The sequence below is a fragment of the Benincasa hispida genome, chromosome 8 (genome assembly GCF_009727055.1).
Source record: "Benincasa hispida cultivar B227 chromosome 8, ASM972705v1, whole genome shotgun sequence".
NCBI lineage: Eukaryota > Viridiplantae > Streptophyta > Magnoliopsida > Cucurbitales > Cucurbitaceae > Benincasa > Benincasa hispida.
Genome location: NC_052356.1, coordinates 1,787,606 through 1,807,558, shown reverse-complemented (window position 1 = coordinate 1,807,558; position 19,953 = coordinate 1,787,606). Strand labels below are relative to the sequence as shown.

Here is a 19,953-nt window from a genome sequence, read left to right as displayed (position 1 = left end):
TCAGTCTTGAGGATTTGAAGATTCCGGCCAAACCATGAGGAGTTATGAACTAAGAGTTTAAGGTAAGCTTCTTGAGACATTGTAGAGCATGTTTACAAAAGAAAGTATCTCAAGATAAGGCTTAGAACTATGAGTAATCTGAGCATTAAATTTAATCTAGATCTTAGGGTTCAAAAGGGAGCCCGAGGTAACCAAGGAATTTCTAGAGAGAAAGGTTTCTAAACAATCAAGGTGAGTGACTAAAATATTTGACTAAATATTTACAATGTTTTAAAGAAAGATTATTCTCATGCCAGCTAGTTTTATAAAGTTCTTTCCAATCAAATCATGAGTTATGTTTTAAACGCATGCCATGTATGAAAGTTTATTGAAAAACTATTTATCTGTGTTTAAATACACCAAGCATGCATTAGTATCTTTAAAGACATGTTTTCTATGTGGTATGCTTTACATGCTTTAAAGAGAGTCATTTTATGACTAGTTTTACTTGGAATGCGATACCAAAGGACATTTGAGAAGGTATCCGATTAACTCGATACCGAAGGATATTTGTGAAGGTATCCGAGCAGCTCGATACTGAAGGATAAGTTTAGAGAAGGTATCTGAGCAGAAGTGCCTAGGGTATGATGGTACTTAGTATGACCACATGCACGTAGGTAGTTAAAGTCAAAGATTGAGCAAAAGGGTTCTCTCTTGACTAGCAGTTGACGTGGGATTTAACCACAGCAGGGTTATTCTCAACTAAGGAACAATTTTAATAAAAACAACTTTTGATACTTTATGCTTGGAAAATGTTTATACAGTAGTACAAGGTTATTGTAGAAGTTTATATTTCAGTTTAATCTCTTTATTGAGACTTTTACATGAGAATTAGTTTTTTTTCTTAAGTCACTCACTGGGCTAGCAAGCTCACCCCGTTTTCAAATATTTTCCTTTCCCCCAAGTAGCGGTCAAATCCTCAGGAGATTGCTTTGCATATGCTTTGCCATTAAAGGACAAAGATAGTGTAACCCGTCTGTTAGGTGGTTACTGTAAATATTGTACACATGTTACAGTTGTTCATATAGGGACTAAGGTTTTGGGTATCGAGACTTGTGAAACTAGTAATGTAATCACTCTAAATAGGTTGTGTTTTTTAAACTTAATAAATTTGGCCTAAGAGGCATCCGTTGTATATGAATTTGTACATTGGTATCAGAGTTATTTCTGCAAGAATTATTAGGTAGTAAGTGTTAACAAAAGGGTTGATAACTGCTGTAGTCATGTCCTTTCCTAGGCTCAGAGAGTAGTCTGGGATGGGGTGTGACATGATCAATATACAAGAATTAAAAGATAATCAAATATTGAAATTGTATGATTAGCAACAAAATTTCACGTGTAAGTGCTAGCGAAGTAAACTGATGTTACCTAAAATGTATTATTTCTCTCATCTTAATTGGAGATAGTTATGCTATTTAATGTGTTTAATTGGTTATTTTATAGATCATTATGGTGCCACTAATCCATTGCGTAGCTTTAAATACGTAGTTTTGTAATTAGGTCATAACTTTCAATCTAGATGGCCATTTTGGACGAATGACTACTAGTTTTTTCATTTTCTCGACCTCCATCCATATACATCATTATATTTTAGATTTTATTGGATATTTTTCTGTAATCGAGGAAAATGATTCGTGGCTATGGTGAGTATTTCTAACTTAAGTTAGGATAAAAGGAATTGATTGGGTGAACTTATTTTTATTGAATTGCTTGCTGATTTTTATGGTTCTTGAATGAAATTTAATTTATATGCTTTGAATTGCTGAATGCTTTGACCAATCTTTTCTTTTTATTATTAGGATAAAGAATATTTCTAGCTTAAGTTAGGTTAAAATGAATTGATTGGGTGAACTTATTTTTATTTAATTGCTTATTGATTTTTCTAGTTCTTGAATGAAATTTAACTTCTATATTCTGAATTTGGGAATGTTTTGACCAATCTTCATCTTTTCATTGTTAGGATAGAGATTCATAATTGGTGTGTGACATATAACATTTCATGCATCGTTAAGTAGCAAAAATCAAAGCATGTTTGTGTGTAGATTGGTCGGATGTTTAGAATAGCCCGTTTATAATATTGTATGATTGATTTAATTCAAAAAGAAGCCAATTAATCATACGTTATTCAAATCTAATTATCTTAGTGAAATCTCCTAGCCATAATGTTGAGTTAGAACAAAGATCTCATGAAGATCAAGATTAATGAAATAGACATTAATTAGTTATAACTAATTAGTTGAGATTTTTTAATATAAACACCTTACATGTGCTTCATTTCATATAGCTGAAATCTTTAATTGATTAAAAGAATCTCCTAGAACTTTGGACAATAGATTTAGGTCTAGTCGAACGAAACTTTGTGTTTTCTTTTCCCTCTTCTTTGGATTTGGTCTGAACTGTTCGACAGATTCTCACGCATTACGCACCCATTTATCACTTTGTTCTCAACTGTTTCCATCGTTTTTGATGTAGTTGCACACGTTTTTGCCCTTTTCATTGAGATTGGGTTCATACAACTAAAGAACATTTGTCTTATTTTAATGACAACACATCACAGTGACATAAAAGAGAGAAATTTCACAACAATTGGCATCGACACCTTGTGCTAGAGATAGTATTAACATCAATGACAAAATTTTAAATAGAAAAGTACAATGGCAATGGAGATTTTTTTTGCAATCTTGAACTCACAGAATGCAATTCAAGCAATTGAAGATCCCATAGACTTCTTAGAAACATTAACAGAAGAAGAAAAGAAGACAATGGAAAGGTTTGTATTCACCCATTTTGATTTTAAATGTAACTGATAATATCTTGACACAGGTCATTGACGAAGCTTCTGCACAAGATGTTTGGTTGAAGTTGAACACTAGACATGAGAAAAGATCTTCCCAGCAAGATCTTTCTAAGAGAAAGACGATTCATCTTCAAGATGAATTAATGTAAACCATTAAATTAAAATCTTGATGACTTCAAGAAACTCACAGCAGAATTTACGCAAGCGAAGGAGAAACTGAGAAATGAAAGTGAAGCAGCAATCCTTCTTATTTTCGTGCCAGATTCATACAAGAATGTTAAAGCATGATTGCAATATATAAGAGATTCCATTACTATAGAAGCTATAATTTTAGCCCTCACATGTAAAGAACTTGAAATTAAATTAGAAAAGCATAACTTAGAAGAAGAGTGTCTTTACATCAAAGGTTGAGTCTCAAAAGAAAGGGAAGTTCACTAAAGGGTAGAGGAACTTTAAAGAAAAAGGAATTTTTCAATATTTTCTTTTTCACAAAGAGGGACATTTCAAGAGAAATTATCCTTAAAGGAAAAAGAAATATAATAAAAAAAAATAAGATTCAAGAAAGGGAAAATAATCTACAATACAGATGTGACAATCGGTGAAGATACATCAGAGTTTATTGAAATCCTTATTGCTACTAAGAGTAAAGGGAAAAAGCATGACATCGAGGAAAAGGGAGACTGGGTCCTTGACTTAGGATGCATATATCACATGACATCCTCAAGAATATAGTATGTTAATTACAAATCATGGGATGGAGACTCGATGCTCATTGGTGATAACCATAGTTGTAAAATCGTGGGGATAGGCTCAGTAGTATTGAAATTAAAGGATAGCATAGACATCCTACTTAAAAGCGTGAGACATGCACCTAAGTTAAAAAGGAATTTAATTTCATTAAGTATGTTGGATGACTCTGAATATATCTTCACTAGTTTAGGTGAATAACTTATTGTAACAAGAAATGAGAAAGAAATTTTTTCTATCCTAAATGTGTATTAATTTTTAAAAAGCAAAATAATTAAAAATTTAAAACGTGACACAATAGATTATTTCCCATTAGTGAAAGTAAGGCTTGATTCAAGTTCAAGGTATGAAAGATTGGATTTTTGTGAACATTGAGCATATGGTAAGTCAAAAAGATTTTCTCAAAAGATTGGATTTTTGTGAACATTGAGCATATATTTCACATATGGATGGTACTGCAATTGTGAACTATATATACATGGTAACCTATGAGGACCATCCTCGAATCTCTCATGGAGTGGGTCAAGGTATTTTCTTTCTATAATAGATGTTTATTCTATAAAAAATTGGACATTTTTTAAAAATCTAAAATCAAACTTTTGATAAATTTAAAAAATGGAAAACTACGATAGAGACTCAGTCTGAATAGAAAGTTAAATACCTAAGAACTCGTTGGAATTGATGTCTTAAATCTCTTTATTCTCGTAGTTTGTAAACATGAATAAACAAATTGTTATTAATAAAATAAATGTTATTTTATGTGCATTAACACAATCCAATAAACTAAGATCCTATGTTATTTTATGTAACTTAAACATGTATGTGGTGATATACAAGTGGATAATATTTAAGTAATAACCAGTCTGTAGTAGATGGATAATTCTGGATACCTTATCCTAGTGAGATTATGGATACATCTCACTTTGTAATTGTTACAATTGTTGTAAAGTGTTAAAAATAATCTGATCCTGATCATTCATATGGAGACATGTGATTGAGAGTATCCTATACGAAGTGTTGCACAGATAGAGAAAATGAGGTTTACATTACATGCTTAGTTTGTCATGTTGTTCAGCTTGATGTATTCCTTTGTTATTCTAAATTGTTTGAAGCTTCCGTTGAAGGGTTTCATGTAGATTGTTTCTTTCGGGATTTGTTTCCTTGAGGTGTGTCCATAGATCTCTTGAATGAGTTTATTCTATTATATTTGCCTAGTGTTATAACTTTTGCAGTTGTGTTCTGTTTGTATCTGAATCTTTTCTCACGCAATTCAATACAATTTCAAAAATAAAAGGAAAAAAAAAAGCTAAGAATTACTTTTGGTCCATGGATGTAACAATTTGTCTTCAACTTTTAATTTGTACGGATTTAGTCCATGTACTTCTAGATTTCTAACATTTTAGTTCCTTAACTTTAATGATTATCAAATTTTTCCTTATATATTATAATTTGTAATGAGTTCGTCCGTACGTGAAAATACTATTAAAATTCATCGATTTTTGTTTTTTTTACATTTGTAGATCGATAGATTGATTAAGGATCAAATTTATTAATAAATTACAAAGATTAAGTCGTTACATAATCAAAATTGACAATTGTTTCTAATTGGATTTTTCATGATAGGAAACTAAATCGTTATAAATCTAAAAATATATCTGAATTGTTACAAATTTAAAATAAAGATATTAAAATGGTTTAAATCACTTTTATCATTTTCAAAATTAAATCACTCAAATATACTTTTAATCATTCAAAATCAATTTTAATAATATGAAAAAATGTAACTAAAAATGTAAAGTTAAATATTAAATCAGTTTTGAATGATATTTTACTATTATTTCTAAATATTTTTAGTAATTTTATTATTTAAAATAATTTTTTTCTTATTGGAAGTTGAAAAGATAATTTGTGATCCTGAAATCTGAATAATATTAATATTAATAAACAAGAGAAGATGGATATTGACAGGTGTCGGGCATGGAATCTTTCTGATAAAAAAAAAAAATGAAAAAACAGAAAAGAAAAAGACGGTGGAATTGGAAGAAGCCCAGAAAGCGACCTTTTCTTTTTTCTTCTTCCTTTTTCATTTCTAATTGTTAAATTTATTTAGTCCACTAAATATTCGAAAATTCAGACGGTATGAAATTTAGCTCCCATATTCGCCGGCCATTCTTCTATCTACTGATTCACGGCCGTGTGGGAGGCGGACGCGGCGGTTTGGCAGTGTTTTGTCGGTTTGGCCTTATCTTTTGAATCCTCCATGGCTAACTTCCACCACTTCTTCCGAGTTCTATTGATGCTTTTCACTTTTTCAGGTTTGCTTTCTGGATCTTGTCTATTTTGTTGCTCAAAAACTGCAGAAGACTCTTTGGAACTTCTTACTTGTTTATTTTAATCGGAAAATCAAGAAATAACGTTGAAATTTTGGTTACGGGAGTTTTGAACGTGTAATCGAGCAGGATTCTGTGTTTGTTTCTTTAATTCAGTGAGTTGCAGACGACTGTAATTCTTTCCAGTTTCTCTTCTTCAATTCTTTACCGATTAGTTGGATGGAACTCTATTTTGTAGCATATTCCTTGCCTTTAGTTCAGAGAATATTTGTGAAATTGAGATGATCTGTTAGTATCAATTTGAATTGATTTATGCTTAGTGAGATTCGTTCCTCTTTTGATAGAATTTTGATTCGGCCTATGCTTCATTCAGGTTCAGTAATTCGAACTCTGAGCATTGGAATTGGTATTAACTATGGTCAGATCGCTAATAATCTGCCGTCTGCATCGCGAGTAGCCGTTCTTCTTCAAAATTTAAACATCAGTAGAGTAAAATTATATGATGCAGATCCTAATGTCCTGCGTGCATTCTCCAAGAGTAATGTGAATTTCATTATAGGGCTTGGTAATGAGTATCTTCAAAACATGTCTGATCCTCAAAAAGCCATAGCTTGGGTTCAACAACATGTTCAAACACACATCTCTCAGACTCAAATCACTTGCATCACTGTTGGCAATGAAGTTTTCAACTCTAACGATGCCCAATTAAGGTCTAATCTTCTTCCTGCAATGCAATCTGTTTATAATGCGCTTGTTAATCTTGGGCTAGATAAGCAGGTTTCTGTTACCACGGCTCATTCTCTTAACATATTAGGCAACTCTTTTCCTCCGTCGGCCGGAGCATTCAAGCTGGATCTTGTCGAATACATACAACCAATTCTCAATTTCCACTCCATGGTCAAGTCACCTTTTCTTATAAATGCATATCCTTTCTTTGCATACAAGGAGAACCCTGGCCAAGTTTCCTTAGAATATGTGTTGTTCCAGCCTAACCAAGGGATGACTGATCCCATTACAAATTTGCACTATGACAATATGTTGTATGCTCAAATCGATGCGGTCTATGCTGCCATCAAAGCCATGGGACATACAGATATCCGAGTTCAAATTTCCGAAACAGGTTGGCCATCTCGGGGCGATCCGAATGAGGTTGGTGCTACACCAGAGAATGCAGGGTTGTATAATGGTAATTTGCTAAGAAGAATAGAGAGTGGACAAGGAACCCCAGCAAAACCATCGGTTCCTATCGATATCTATGTTTTTGCTCTATTTAATGAGGATTTGAAGCCTGGTCCAGCATCCGAGAGAAACTATGGTCTTTACTATCCCGATGGCACCCCAGTTTATGACATTGGTTTGCAAGGCTATCTCCCAGAATTGTTGTATTCATCGTCTAAAAGGAATGTAAGAACTATTATCCTCCTATAACATACGACTTCCTACTTTGATACCACGTTAAATCACTAAAAGCTTTTAGGTTGATCGGTGATTTAAACATATAAAAATCTAATTTGTGAATAGTTTATTTGCAGGTTTTCTCAGTTTTCAGCTTGCTTCTTATATTCATAGCCTGCGGAATCTACACTTAAAAGCTTCACCATCCATCAATAATGACACAGTAAAGGTATACCGAGTAATTGATAGTCATTCTTATTCATAGCACAATGAGTCTTATAGAGGAGAGTCCACACAGATTACTTTCAGCTTTATTGTACATCTACTTCCTATCCCGTGATCGATTTCGTTCATTGAATATGATTTTTTTGTAGTTCCACAGAACAATAAAGTATTATCATTTCATTAGAAAGCCTTCTTCTTCTTCTTTTCATTTTGTAAAAATCTGGAATCAGTAAGGTCTCTCTTCTCTTTCCTTCAATGGTATATCCTAGGGCGAACATGATAGACCGAACAATCAAGCCGACCAGACTGAAGTCGGTTTGGAAAATTTCAAAAAAAGCTAAATAATAAAACTGGCCAAACCGATCGACATTTACTCCTCGATGATTGAGGTTGGTTTGCATATTTACTGAATCGACCATATCGTTCGGTGGCGGTGATGCTCACCCCTAGTATATCCAACATCATAAGAACCTCTCTTCATGATAAATTCTGGCTGTCTCCATCACTCGGTTCTCTCTTATTTTACACGTGAATCTTGCCATTAACTTGTAATTTTCAATTGAAGTAGCCATATATGAACATGATTTGATGCACACCTAAACTAAGCACATATCTGAGCAGCCGAATTTGAAACCGCGAAAGTAGCAATCTAGGGAATGTTTTGGACTGTTCTCATCTGAAATTGTGGACTTCTTTTTTTCTCCCTATTTGCTTGAGTTTTGATTTCTAAAGAAATCCCCATCTTCCTCCGTTTCGGTGAAATTTCGTGAATATTTTGATTTTTTTAGGAATTAGATATGTTAGTTTAATTCAAGTTTTTATAGCCCAAATTACATGCCGTTGTATAGTTTCATACGCCATATTATTCCTAGTGAAGGATGAAAGTTTTGTCGATGTGTTACTTTTTTAATTTACAATTTTTCTCATTTTTCGATTTTATTTTTAATCCAAAACTTTAATCTCCAAAGAAATTTGGATGTGATATAATATTTTAAAAAATTATATTTATTTTTAATCTCATTCAAATTTCTTCTACTAAATATTTAATCATTTTACCTCAAAATTAAATTGACACAAGTTTTTGTACTTATTCTAAATTTTATATTATTTTGCTATTATTTTTCTATTTCTTTTATACATTGACATTTACGTAAGCATTCACGATATACATCTCAATTGATTAAAAATAGTTAATTATAATTCAATTAAACTATAATTAGAGTTTATTAATTAATTTTAACTATAACAATTTTCATCGATTTTACAAAGTTTTTTGAAATTTCAGTGAACAATAATATTTCTATGGATTTTTCGAGTTTGATCGTCAATTTTTAATGGCGTTATAGCCTTTCTATATGAGGCGGTGACTGTCTTTTTCAAAGGAAGGTATGGGAACAGATTTGTGTGGCTTTCAATTAAAATATTTAGAATATATTTTAATTTTTGTTGATATTTTCATAAAATAAGAGGTGGTAACGGATGGTTTCCATTTTACATTTCAAAAATGGACTGAACGTACAAACGAATTAGAATAATAATACTTTAAAAAAGAGTAATTATTTTAATTGCCAAAACTACTATAAATAATTTTAAATATAAAATATCGGTAATATACTTGATATATTTTATGTTTCGCATATCTTGATATACCAATGGTATGAGCAAGTGTACGCGTCGAGTCACAAATGTAAACAGCCAAGGCCAAATAGTCTTTAGAGATTGGTAAAAGTAAATTGTTTAACTATTGTTACTAAATCCATTAATTTTATTAGAGCAAAGCAACAATTTATTCACGTTCTGTACTAAAGCAAAAACAATATAAACAACGAAAATCAATGGGACTCAGATTTTAAGGGATTGCACATTTACATACCAATTTATCAACGAATGAATAATCTAATAATAATTGCATGGATCTAGAAGAATAAACTCGAGACATTTATAATTATCATAGCAATATTATGGTCCTTCAATTGTAATAATTATCTTCCAATTATTTTCATGCACACAGTTAGATGACAATTTGATATAACATGTCCAGCCAATTTCCCCCTCTTTTCAAGTAGTCAAATTTGCACATGTTGGGCTTTTTTCACATTCACCAATGCCCAAATGATGAAATTGATCCAAAAGAGAGTAGAGACCCGGGATGATTCGACAAATAGCCAAAATAGAAGGAAAAGTGGACAAACGTAGTTTTTCTTGTGAAAATAGCTGAATGACTAATTTTTATACTATTAAATTTTAATAATGGACAAAAATACTCTACAATCTAATTCTTATAATTATGTTCTATTTTGGAAAAAAAATTAATAATCTAAAACAAGATCTAATAAACTTAACCACCCAAAATCTAATCTTAATTCTAGTAAGTACCTTATATTTAAAATAGCTTTCAAATACCTTCTACCCACAAGTCTTAAAAGTTGTCTCATGCTAAGCCCCACATGATACCTTGTACTCATATTTTGTCACATGATATTGATCTTATTTTGTCATGCAAATACTTTGTAGTAACTAGAATCTCTTTAGACTAAACTATGCAAATACCTTGTAGTAGCTAGAATCCACATCTTATTTTGTCACACACCTTATACTATATTGTAATAGCTAAAATCTTTATAAGACAGAGTCATTCAAATAATGCAAATACTATGTATTAGAAAAATCATGAACTCAACCACACAAACACCCTATACTAAAAACCTAAAGCCTTTGATGTGAATAATATTCTGGAAGCAAATTGGTCAAAAGCTAAACAACCTCCCATGGTCATTCCTAATCTAATTAAATAGTATGGTATATGAATTATCTTCATATCAATGGTGGACTATAACAATGATCCTAACACACTAAATTTCACTACCACTTATCCTACCACCTTCTCCTCCACCTTTTTCTTAGAAATACCAATTCTTCAAATCCCCCAATTCATTAATACGAGTCATACAAATACCTTATATTAGCTAGAATCTTCGTCACAATTTTATTACACACCTTATAATAAAGGTAACTTAAATTCCACGCAAATACCTTATAATAGCTAAAACTTCATTAAGTCATGCAATTGAACATATTATGTACTAAAAACCCGGAGCTGAATCACACAAATGCTCTCTATACTAAACCTAAATCTTTTATGGGAATAGAATGTCTGGAAAACTTGGCCAAAAACTTAATAATATCTTCTCTTCACACAGAGGTATTGGCTGTGGACAAAAAATAAAATGGTATACCTACAAAATGTGGACTCTAGCCATTCTCCTCCTCCAAGGCAGCCAAGGCTTCTAGCTATGGGGCCGAAAAATTGGTGTCCAAGAATGACGTTGTGGTTCTGGCAAGGCGTGGATGTTGTATGGGCCATGTTTTAGAACTGCATTTGTTGGGCCACAGTCCTAACCGTCGTTGCCAACAGTAAAGCCATATGGTCGAGAGTTTGTCATACGTAAGGTCTCTATTATTAATAGTATTATATAATGAAACTAACCATTTCGTGGTCCGATCTTATACAAACTCTTTGTATATGATACCCCCACTCACATGTCTCCACCTGAATGATGAGGATCAGATCATTTGTAGCTCTTTATAATACTTGTAACATCTACAAAGCAGGTCGTTTCTGTACTGTTACTAGGATAAGGTACCCAGCTTTATCCATCTACTATAGACCGTTTAGGTTATTATTTAAACAAGATCTACATGTATGTCTTTGCATACTTGTTTAAATTACATAAAATAACATAGGATCTTAGTTTATTGGGTTGAATGTATGCTAAAAAATAATAATTATTTTATTAACAACAATTTGTTTATACAATGTTTATAAACTACAAGAATACAAGAGATTTAGAACACCAATCCCAACAATCTCCCACTTTTCCTAAAGGTTAAAGAGCCTAATGTACAATACAAATAAAGTACAAAATACAATAAACTAGGGCATAAATTATACCCAGTAACAGTGTCGTCATGTACCTCTTTTTCAGCTCTTGAAAGCTCTATTCAAATTCATCTTTCCATTTAAACCTGACATTTTTCTTAGCTAATCTTATCAATGAAAGTGTAATCTTTGGGAATCCTTCCATAAATCATCAATAATAACCTGCTAAACCCAGAAATTATGAACTTTTATCATTGTAGTGGGTTGTTCCCATGTAACTATAGCTTGTTTTTTGGAGATCCATACTCACACCTGCTGCTGTCACTATATGTCCCAAGATCACAACTTGCTCGAGCCAAAACTCATATTTATTGAATTTGGCATACAATTTTCTGTCAGGTAATGTCTGTAACACTGCTCTAAGATGGTCAACATGATTCTCTTGCTTTCATAATACATTAATATATCATCTATGAAGAAAATCATGAATTAATCAAAAAATGGATGGAACACACGATCCATGTGATCTATGAATGTTGCTAAGGCACTAGTTAGCCCAAATCGCATTACTAGAAACTTATAATGACCATACCTTGTTTTGAAAGTTGTCTTCGAAACATCAGACTCCCTAATCTTCAACTGATGATATCCTGACCGTAATTCAATCCTCGAGAATATCGAAGTACTCCTAAGCTGATCAAACAAGTCATCAATACAGGATAATGAATACTTGTAACGTATCGTTACCTTGTTTAGCTATCGGTAATCAATACATAATCAAAGTATACCCTCCTTCTTCGTTTTAAACATCACCGGTGAACCTCAAGACGATACACTAGGTATATCAGCCACTCTTGCAGTTGAGTCTTCAACACTTTCAGCTCTTTTGGTGCCATTCTATAGGGAGCTTGAGAAATAGGTTTTGTTCCTAGAATCATATCAATAGTGAACTCCATTTCCCTATCAAGTGATAACCTTGATAACCCCTTAGGAAAGACATCCAAGTATTTTTGTACTACAGGTATATCTTCCGGTTTCAACTTGCTCACATGTGCTTTAACTGTATGTGCAAGGTACACTACACAACCCTTGTTTAACAACTTCCTAGCTTTAATAGCAGAAATCAAACAAGTAGGAAGACTCTTTTTGTCTTCTTTGAAATAACCTCTACTTCTCTGGCTTCTTAAACACAACCTCCTTTTTATAATAAGCCAAAGAAGAAAACTGTTTAGACAAGAAATTCATTTCCAAAATGACATCAAACTTCTATAGCTCTAAAGGAATCAAATCAATTATCATGGTCACATCATGAACCTTTACCATACAATTTCTATATACATTACTAACTAACAGAACATCACCAACAGGGGGTATAAATAAGTAGCTCTTCAGACATAGGCTCTAGTCTCCTATCCATGCTCACATCGAATGTCCTAGAAATTAAATAATGAGTAGCTCTTCAGATATAGGCTCTAGTCTCCTATCCATGCTCACATCAAATGTCCTAGAAATAAAAGTACGAGTAGCTCCTGGATCTAACAACACATGTGTAGGGTGATGACTTTCAAAACATCCTCTACCTCTTGCTGGGTCATAGCATATACTTGTCCCTGCTGACGAGGTCATTCTGCAGGTCTCTTCTGTTTAACACCACTAGTGCCTTCTCTACCTATACTGCCCTTAGGAGTAGACTAATCACTGAAACGGGGCTTAAAACTTCCCTTACCAAACACTCCTAGCCAAAGTCTTCTGCTATCTCCTCTATTAGAACTGTCTCAGGTACACTTGATGGTTGAGTAGACCCACTTCTGAATGTCTCTTTTTCCCATTTCTCCTCTACCAAACTCTTTTCTACTCTCATGGTTGTCTCCATTAACTTGGAGAACACTATTCAGTCAGTACTAGTGGTGACAAGAGTACGAATCTTTTTTCGTAACCCTCCTCGAACCTCTTACAACCATCAATCTTATCTATAATTATCATAAGAGCATACTTCGATAATTCGGTATACTTCTTTTCATACTCTACTATAGTCATCGAACCTTGAACAAGTCACAAGAACTCATTCCTCTTTTCATCACAGAAAGATTTAGGATAGTAATTATATTGTAACGTTTTTTTGAACTCTTCCCAACTCAATGCACCTGTGTCCCTTCGTCTATATTCTATTAATCTCCATAAGTCTTCCACCCATTTTGCAGCAAGAACGCAGCTAGCTCAACCTTTCGATCTTCAGAGCATTGTACCTTACAAAAATTCTCGATTAAATTCAACTAGGCTTCTACATATGTAGGATCTGTAGTACCCTTGAAAGTAGTGGCTCCCAAGGCCTTCAACCTCTCTATACCATATTTCTTCTCTGCATCAGCTGACAATGGTCCTACACTAGTAGCTAACCTCTTACCTATCCTAGTGAAAATCTATTCTTCCATGTTGAGTTTTTTGGGGTTGATGCCCTAAATCTTGTTGGGTCTTGTAGTTTATAAACACTTGTATGAACAAACATTTCATCAATTGATAATATTTGATATTTTATTCACTTTTGCCTAAGAAATATATGATATTTTAGTTACATTAACCATAAACCAATAAACTAACATCCTTGGTTATTGTTTTAACTTAAACATGTATGTGGAGACATACAAGTGGATCGTATTTAAGTGATAACCTAAATGGTCTGTAGTACATGGATAAGGTTGGGTACCTTATCCTAGTGACACTACGAGTATGGCCTGCTTTGTAGGTGTTACAAATGTTGTAAAGTGCTATAAATGATTTGATCCTGATCATTCATGTATTAGACATGCGAGCGGGGATATTCTATACAAAGAAGTTTGTATAAGATCGGGCCACGATATGTTTAGTCTCGTTATATAATACTGTTCATAATTGAGACTTCCATTTTACTAAGATGACCATACGTAACATGACCTTAATCTTGAGTGAGTTGTGAACTTCTGCCTATAAAGGCAGTCCTATGATTTTTATGGGTGAGAGTAACCAGATCACCGACTCAATAAGTCTACCATTTTGGGGATTTGTCTGATTGGGGAGCTGAAAACTCAGCTATACAAGATGGAATTCACTCCTTCCCCAAAGTAGGGGTAAGTAAATAAATTTCTCCCTTAAGGGCTGGTTTCGGATCTTGAACAATGTGGCGCCAAACCGTCTCTTGGCTCGAGAGAGGGTTAGTCATAGTGGGACTATGATCTATATTTCATTAGAGGGATCAATGGTACTTAAAGAGTTAGATGTAACTAGAGGGGCAAAACGGTAATTTGGCCCAACTGTACTGACAAGCAATTTGTGAAGGGTCATTGTACTGTTGATTGGTTATATCCAATGGACATAGAAATATAACTGTAGTGTGAAGAGTGTAACTGTCAGTCTTTAGTGGGATGCCTGATAGTTAACGGATGGTTGATAATGTGATTAAAGAGTTTAATCAGTTATTCACGTACCGTTGGAGCTTCAAGCTACAGGTCCATAAGGTCCCCTTGGTAGCTCAATGGATTTAAGTTGGGAATCAGTTTTTGGGTTAATTTGAAATATTCAAATTAATAAGAAGGATTTTTATTATATATGATATAATTCAATTAATTCAATTATATATGATATAATTGACATAATGTAGATGATACATTATAGTTTAATTGGAGGAATAAATATTTGAATATGATTCAAATATATATTCTATGAATAAGGTTCATAGTTGTTAAATTTAATATAAATATGATTTATATTAAATGCCATAAAATAGAGAAAAATAACTATAGTTTATATATTGTATATTAGTATATGATGCAATATTAAAACTATAGGTTATAAATATAATATGATAAGTTAATTATCGTATTTATTTATAATTTATTAATTATTTGATAATTGTCCTTTTTCTTTCTAACCACCCTTAATGGGTAGTTATTTAGTTTTGTGGCAAAAATTGGGATAAATGAAATTGGTTTCATAATTCCAAAATGAGAGACACAATTTGGATCGAGTAACTACACGATTTGTTGAGAGACTAAACGATCGAGTAATATAGTCTGTGCGATAGACTTCATCATCTACACGACTGCCTTTGTCTGCTACTTGATCGTCTTCCTCCTTCAAACTCCAAACTTCCCCTCTAACTAAAATTAGCCAGAGCCCACCACCCTTGGATTCTCACACAAAGAATACCAAGGTCACCAAATGGTAGTTCCTGTTTGGTTCGAGTTTACTCGTTGCTATTTGATGTTGTTCGATGTGAGTTCGTGACTTGTTCGACGCATTCATGAACGAGTACGATCGAGGGATTAACTTGAAGAATGGTTCTTCAAAGGTATAATCTCTAAACTTTGTTTTTCTTTCAAAAGCATGTTGTAATTTAAGTTTTATATATAACCTATTCTTGTATGACTGTAAATGTATGCGTTCAATCACAATGGGATTTGGACGATCCACTTCTGCTCAAAGATTCTCCGTTAAATAGAGTTTCTTCAATTGGTATCAGAGCTAGGTTTTGTTCTGATTTCCAAATTCCATTTGTTGTATTGAATTTCTTTTACAATTTGGTGGGTTTTAAGTTTCTACAATGCGTTTAACTATTAAATGTTTGTGGATGTTGTTGATGGATGTTTTAGGATAGTTATCTCTGTTTATGCTTTTGTTTTACTCGATTGTGTAGCATTTGCTATGGATGCTTGATGCGTGGAAAATGGAGAGTAAATATGCGTGCATCTTATGATATGCGTTCGTTCTCCATGCGACGATGGTCATGCGTTGGACTAAGAAATATACAAGATGCACTTATGAATATATGCAATGACCATGCATTCCTGCCACAAGTTTTTTTGCTCTCTCGCCAAGTATAACGAGATCGCAAGTTTCTCGAGGTGATCCGAGGTCGAGCTTAGGGACTTGTAGCTAGATGTTGCGAAGTGATGTGTTTGCGGCGAAGAATAAAAGAATAATGAAGTTAAAGGACTATGCGCTACTCCTACTCCTAACTAAACAGATTAAGCAATGGAAGTATGACTATGAGAGTTGGTAGAGACGCGGCAACTGTTAACTCGTAATAAGATGCATGGAAAAATAGATAAAATAATGAAGGGGCTAACTTCACTGCATCATTAAGCTTGATCGCAAGCGTAACCCCAACCAGCACAAGTTATACGATCATGCTATACACAAATATATACATGCGATGCATATGCGAAAACGTCGATAGGGCTTAGTCTAAGTCTCTACTCTTGCTTATGTGATCTAACACACATAAGACAAGGTGACCGCATACCACCACATCCTATTTCTAGGGCTCATGCACTATGTAACTAGCAAAAGAACTTATGTCTAAGTTTCTACTTCTTGCTTGTGCGATTCTAATTCGACTCTCTCTAGTCTAGATTCTGTCTTTAGACTACTCTCTCAAGTATTTCCAAAGGGTGAATGATGCACTCATAAGACAAGATGATTACATAAAACATGGTTGAACATAAAATTATTCATATCTCTAGGAACACCGCTTACTTTGCTTAGTGAGTTCTACTACTTACCTTCTCGAGCAGTTAGTCACCGCTGATCAGCTCATAGACAAGCGTTGCTACAGCCTCACACTAAGCAAAGAGGATCTACTCACTATACTCGCGCAATGCACACCTCTCAGTGGTTTGCTACATGCTTCATATGTCTATGCCGCATGATTGAGTATGCGATACTCTCGCAATCTTACTTAGTTCGTTGCAATGAAAGCAGGGGATGATAAAGAATAAGTTAATGAAGATGGAGTCGAAGGAAATAAAAATATTCATTGATTACAAAATCTATTAATGTATTAAGCCAAAATGTAATACAATACAAAGATAGAAGAGAGATCGAGGACTAAATGTAGGCAATCTCTTGCTTCCATTAGATGTGTGTCAAGGTTGCCGGTGGTGCCATGGAAGGGCGGTGGAGTAGTCTCTTTCGAGATCTATCTCTGACAAAGCTCCAGTCGTCACTCGAAATGGGTGAAGGAATGAAGAACTCTCAAATAATGTCTTCTCACGCTCTCGTCTGTGATCACAAGGATCTGCCTTAAGGTAGAAGCTCGGATGCCTTGAATTTGGACTCTGAGGCTCTAGTTATAGAGCTCAATCGCCGACAGCATTAATGGTCACGCTCAGAATCTCTGCCACTAACGGCGTGATGGTCTAGCTCTAACCTCTGCCACTAACGACGCAGTAGGTGAAATGTCAACATCATCTTGTACTTCTAGGGTATGCATTCATGCTCATTTTTGCCGAAGTACCGCCGCATTCCACCAACCTTGCGATCACCCTTCTATTATGGTTAATATTTTGTAGCCGCAACATCCATGCGATGAACGCATGCGATCAATAGACGCAACATCCATGCGATGAACGTATGCGATCACACTTGCGATGGTCTGGGATTCACCGCATGCGATCGATTCCTACAATAGCTACAAAAATAGACATTTCGATGTAGAATAACGCATAATATTGGGTTAGCGGAAATTTCCTTTGTTGATCGACACAAGCTCACTTCTCACATGAATTCTTAGTATAATCACCACATATTCTACTTGTTAACCCTCATAATTCGAAATAAGAGGCTACAATAACTTGTATTTCTACCAGTTATCAATGCTAAATGTTTAGTGGATGTTTCGGGATGGTCACATCGTGTAGCTTAAGCTAGACGATTGTTTAGTTTTGACTATGTGTTCGTTAGAATTGTTCTACTTGATTGTGTAGCATTTGCTAAATGATCGCATAGCTAATGCTACGCGATCGTGTAAAGTGTTTACTCGATCGTGTTACATTGACTGCCTGATCGCGTAGATGCTCAAGGTAAACGATCGCGTGGTATTTGATACTCGACGCTAGGTATGCGTGCTAAACAATTGTGTAGACTATCATGCTCATTGCATAGTCATTAGCTACACGATCGCATATTATATGATACTCGAGGCTTGTTACTCGATCGTGTAGACTATCATGCTCATTGCATAGTCATTAGCTACACGATCGCATAACATGCATTAGTCAAAGCACGCTGCACGATCGTACGGACTTTCATGCTCATCGCATTGTCTTAAGCTACACGATCGTTGCTACACGATTATTTACACTCGAAGCTCATTGCTTGATGATCAGAAGGATTCTACACGATCAAGTGACAAGATTTAAGGCGGGCGGTTCAAGACTCGGTTGCAGTTGACTCAAACTTTCGTAATAGTTTAGCATTTCTTTTTCAATTTTTTAGATAAACTATCTCGGTCCATCAATTTTTATTAAATGTGCATGTGATGTATGTTTATATTATATTCTATAATGTATGTCATATAGTCTTAAAACCCACCATAGGTTATGCATTTTTCATGCATCATTTTTATATTATAAGAGTAATATATCAATGTGCATGATTAAATTACATTAAGCATGCTCATGCATCATATAATATAAGAGTTATAATATATGCATGCATTATAGCATCTTCATGCATCATTTATATTAAATGTTATAATATAAGATTGTATGTTAGCATGGATTATATGCTTAGTTCATTACTTGTTATATAAAAGTTATATATTAGTAATGAATGAACATTGCATGAAGCATAACACTTAGGTTTATTTATAAATGTTATAAATAACTTATGCATGTCTAGCTAGCAATGTGGGATGGTTTTAGTTGTTTCATTCTTTATAAGAGTTATAATTAATGAAATTAGGATTCAAATCAATAATAAAGAGTTGCATGCACACCTTAGGCTTTAATCATCTTTTAAAAACGTTTTAAAATTTGATTGAGATAGACCTAAGATCACGTTTCTAATGAGATTAGAAATCTAAGTTTAATCTTTTAATTCGATTTAATAGGATTAAATCGACTAATAAAAGATTAAATATGTAACAAATGTATCTATAAGAGACCTTTTGGCTAAGGCTAGTTCTGGCTAGGTTGGGGTATTTAAGTCAATGGAAACGTGGCACCCCTACCTGGGAACCTACCTAGAAAGGTGAATTAGATATATTTGTTACATGCATGCAAATTTGATGAAAGTCTGTTAAAGTGTTTAATAAGACTTGAATCAAACTTGTTTAATCATCAAAAGCGAGTGTTGTCTTTTAGCAAATTAAACAAATCACTTAGTTAAAATCAGTACCTGGATTTTCTAAGTTAATGAACCCTAGGTAGAACATTCAGTGGGAGGTAAGTGAGGTATATGATACTTCACTATACTTCTACACGTTTCTCCCTAAAAGTTCACACCATGAGATCTATCCTTAGTCTCGAGGCACCTCTGGAGTGTCCCCCTATGGGTGGCATTTGCGTAGATCAATAACAAGGTGAATGGAGAAAATGTTCATAGTAAGTGGAAGCAGGACGTGTGACAACATATCCCTCGGTCTCTCTCATTAGGTTAAATAAAGTTTCATGCATCGCCTCGTGGCATACTGATTGATTTTCTTAAGTGGTTTAAAGTAAGTAGCTAAAATAGTTTGTACTTTTTCAGCAAATTCTTTAAATGGCTATCGCAACTTTAAGTTT

General features: G+C 33.9%; 1 protein-coding gene across 2 annotated transcripts; it reads left to right on the top strand.

Annotated features, from left to right (window-relative positions):
• Positions 1–5,672: 5,672 nt before the first annotated feature.
• On the top strand, positions 5,673–7,739 carry LOC120083831 (glucan endo-1,3-beta-glucosidase 14-like). 2 transcript variants are annotated; one of them, XM_039039718.1, is made up of 3 exons: positions 5,673–5,898; positions 6,287–7,317; positions 7,435–7,739. In XM_039039718.1, the coding sequence occupies exons 1-3, from the start codon at positions 5,844–5,846 to the stop codon at positions 7,480–7,482; spliced, it is 1,134 nt and encodes a 377-aa protein (XP_038895646.1). In that variant the 5' UTR covers positions 5,673–5,843; the 3' UTR covers positions 7,483–7,739. The 2 variants fall into 2 exon arrangements, with proteins under 2 accessions (XP_038895646.1, XP_038895645.1); XM_039039717.1 differs by having other exon boundaries at positions 5,675–5,898; positions 7,446–7,739.
• Positions 7,740–19,953: the final 12,214 nt, after the last annotated feature.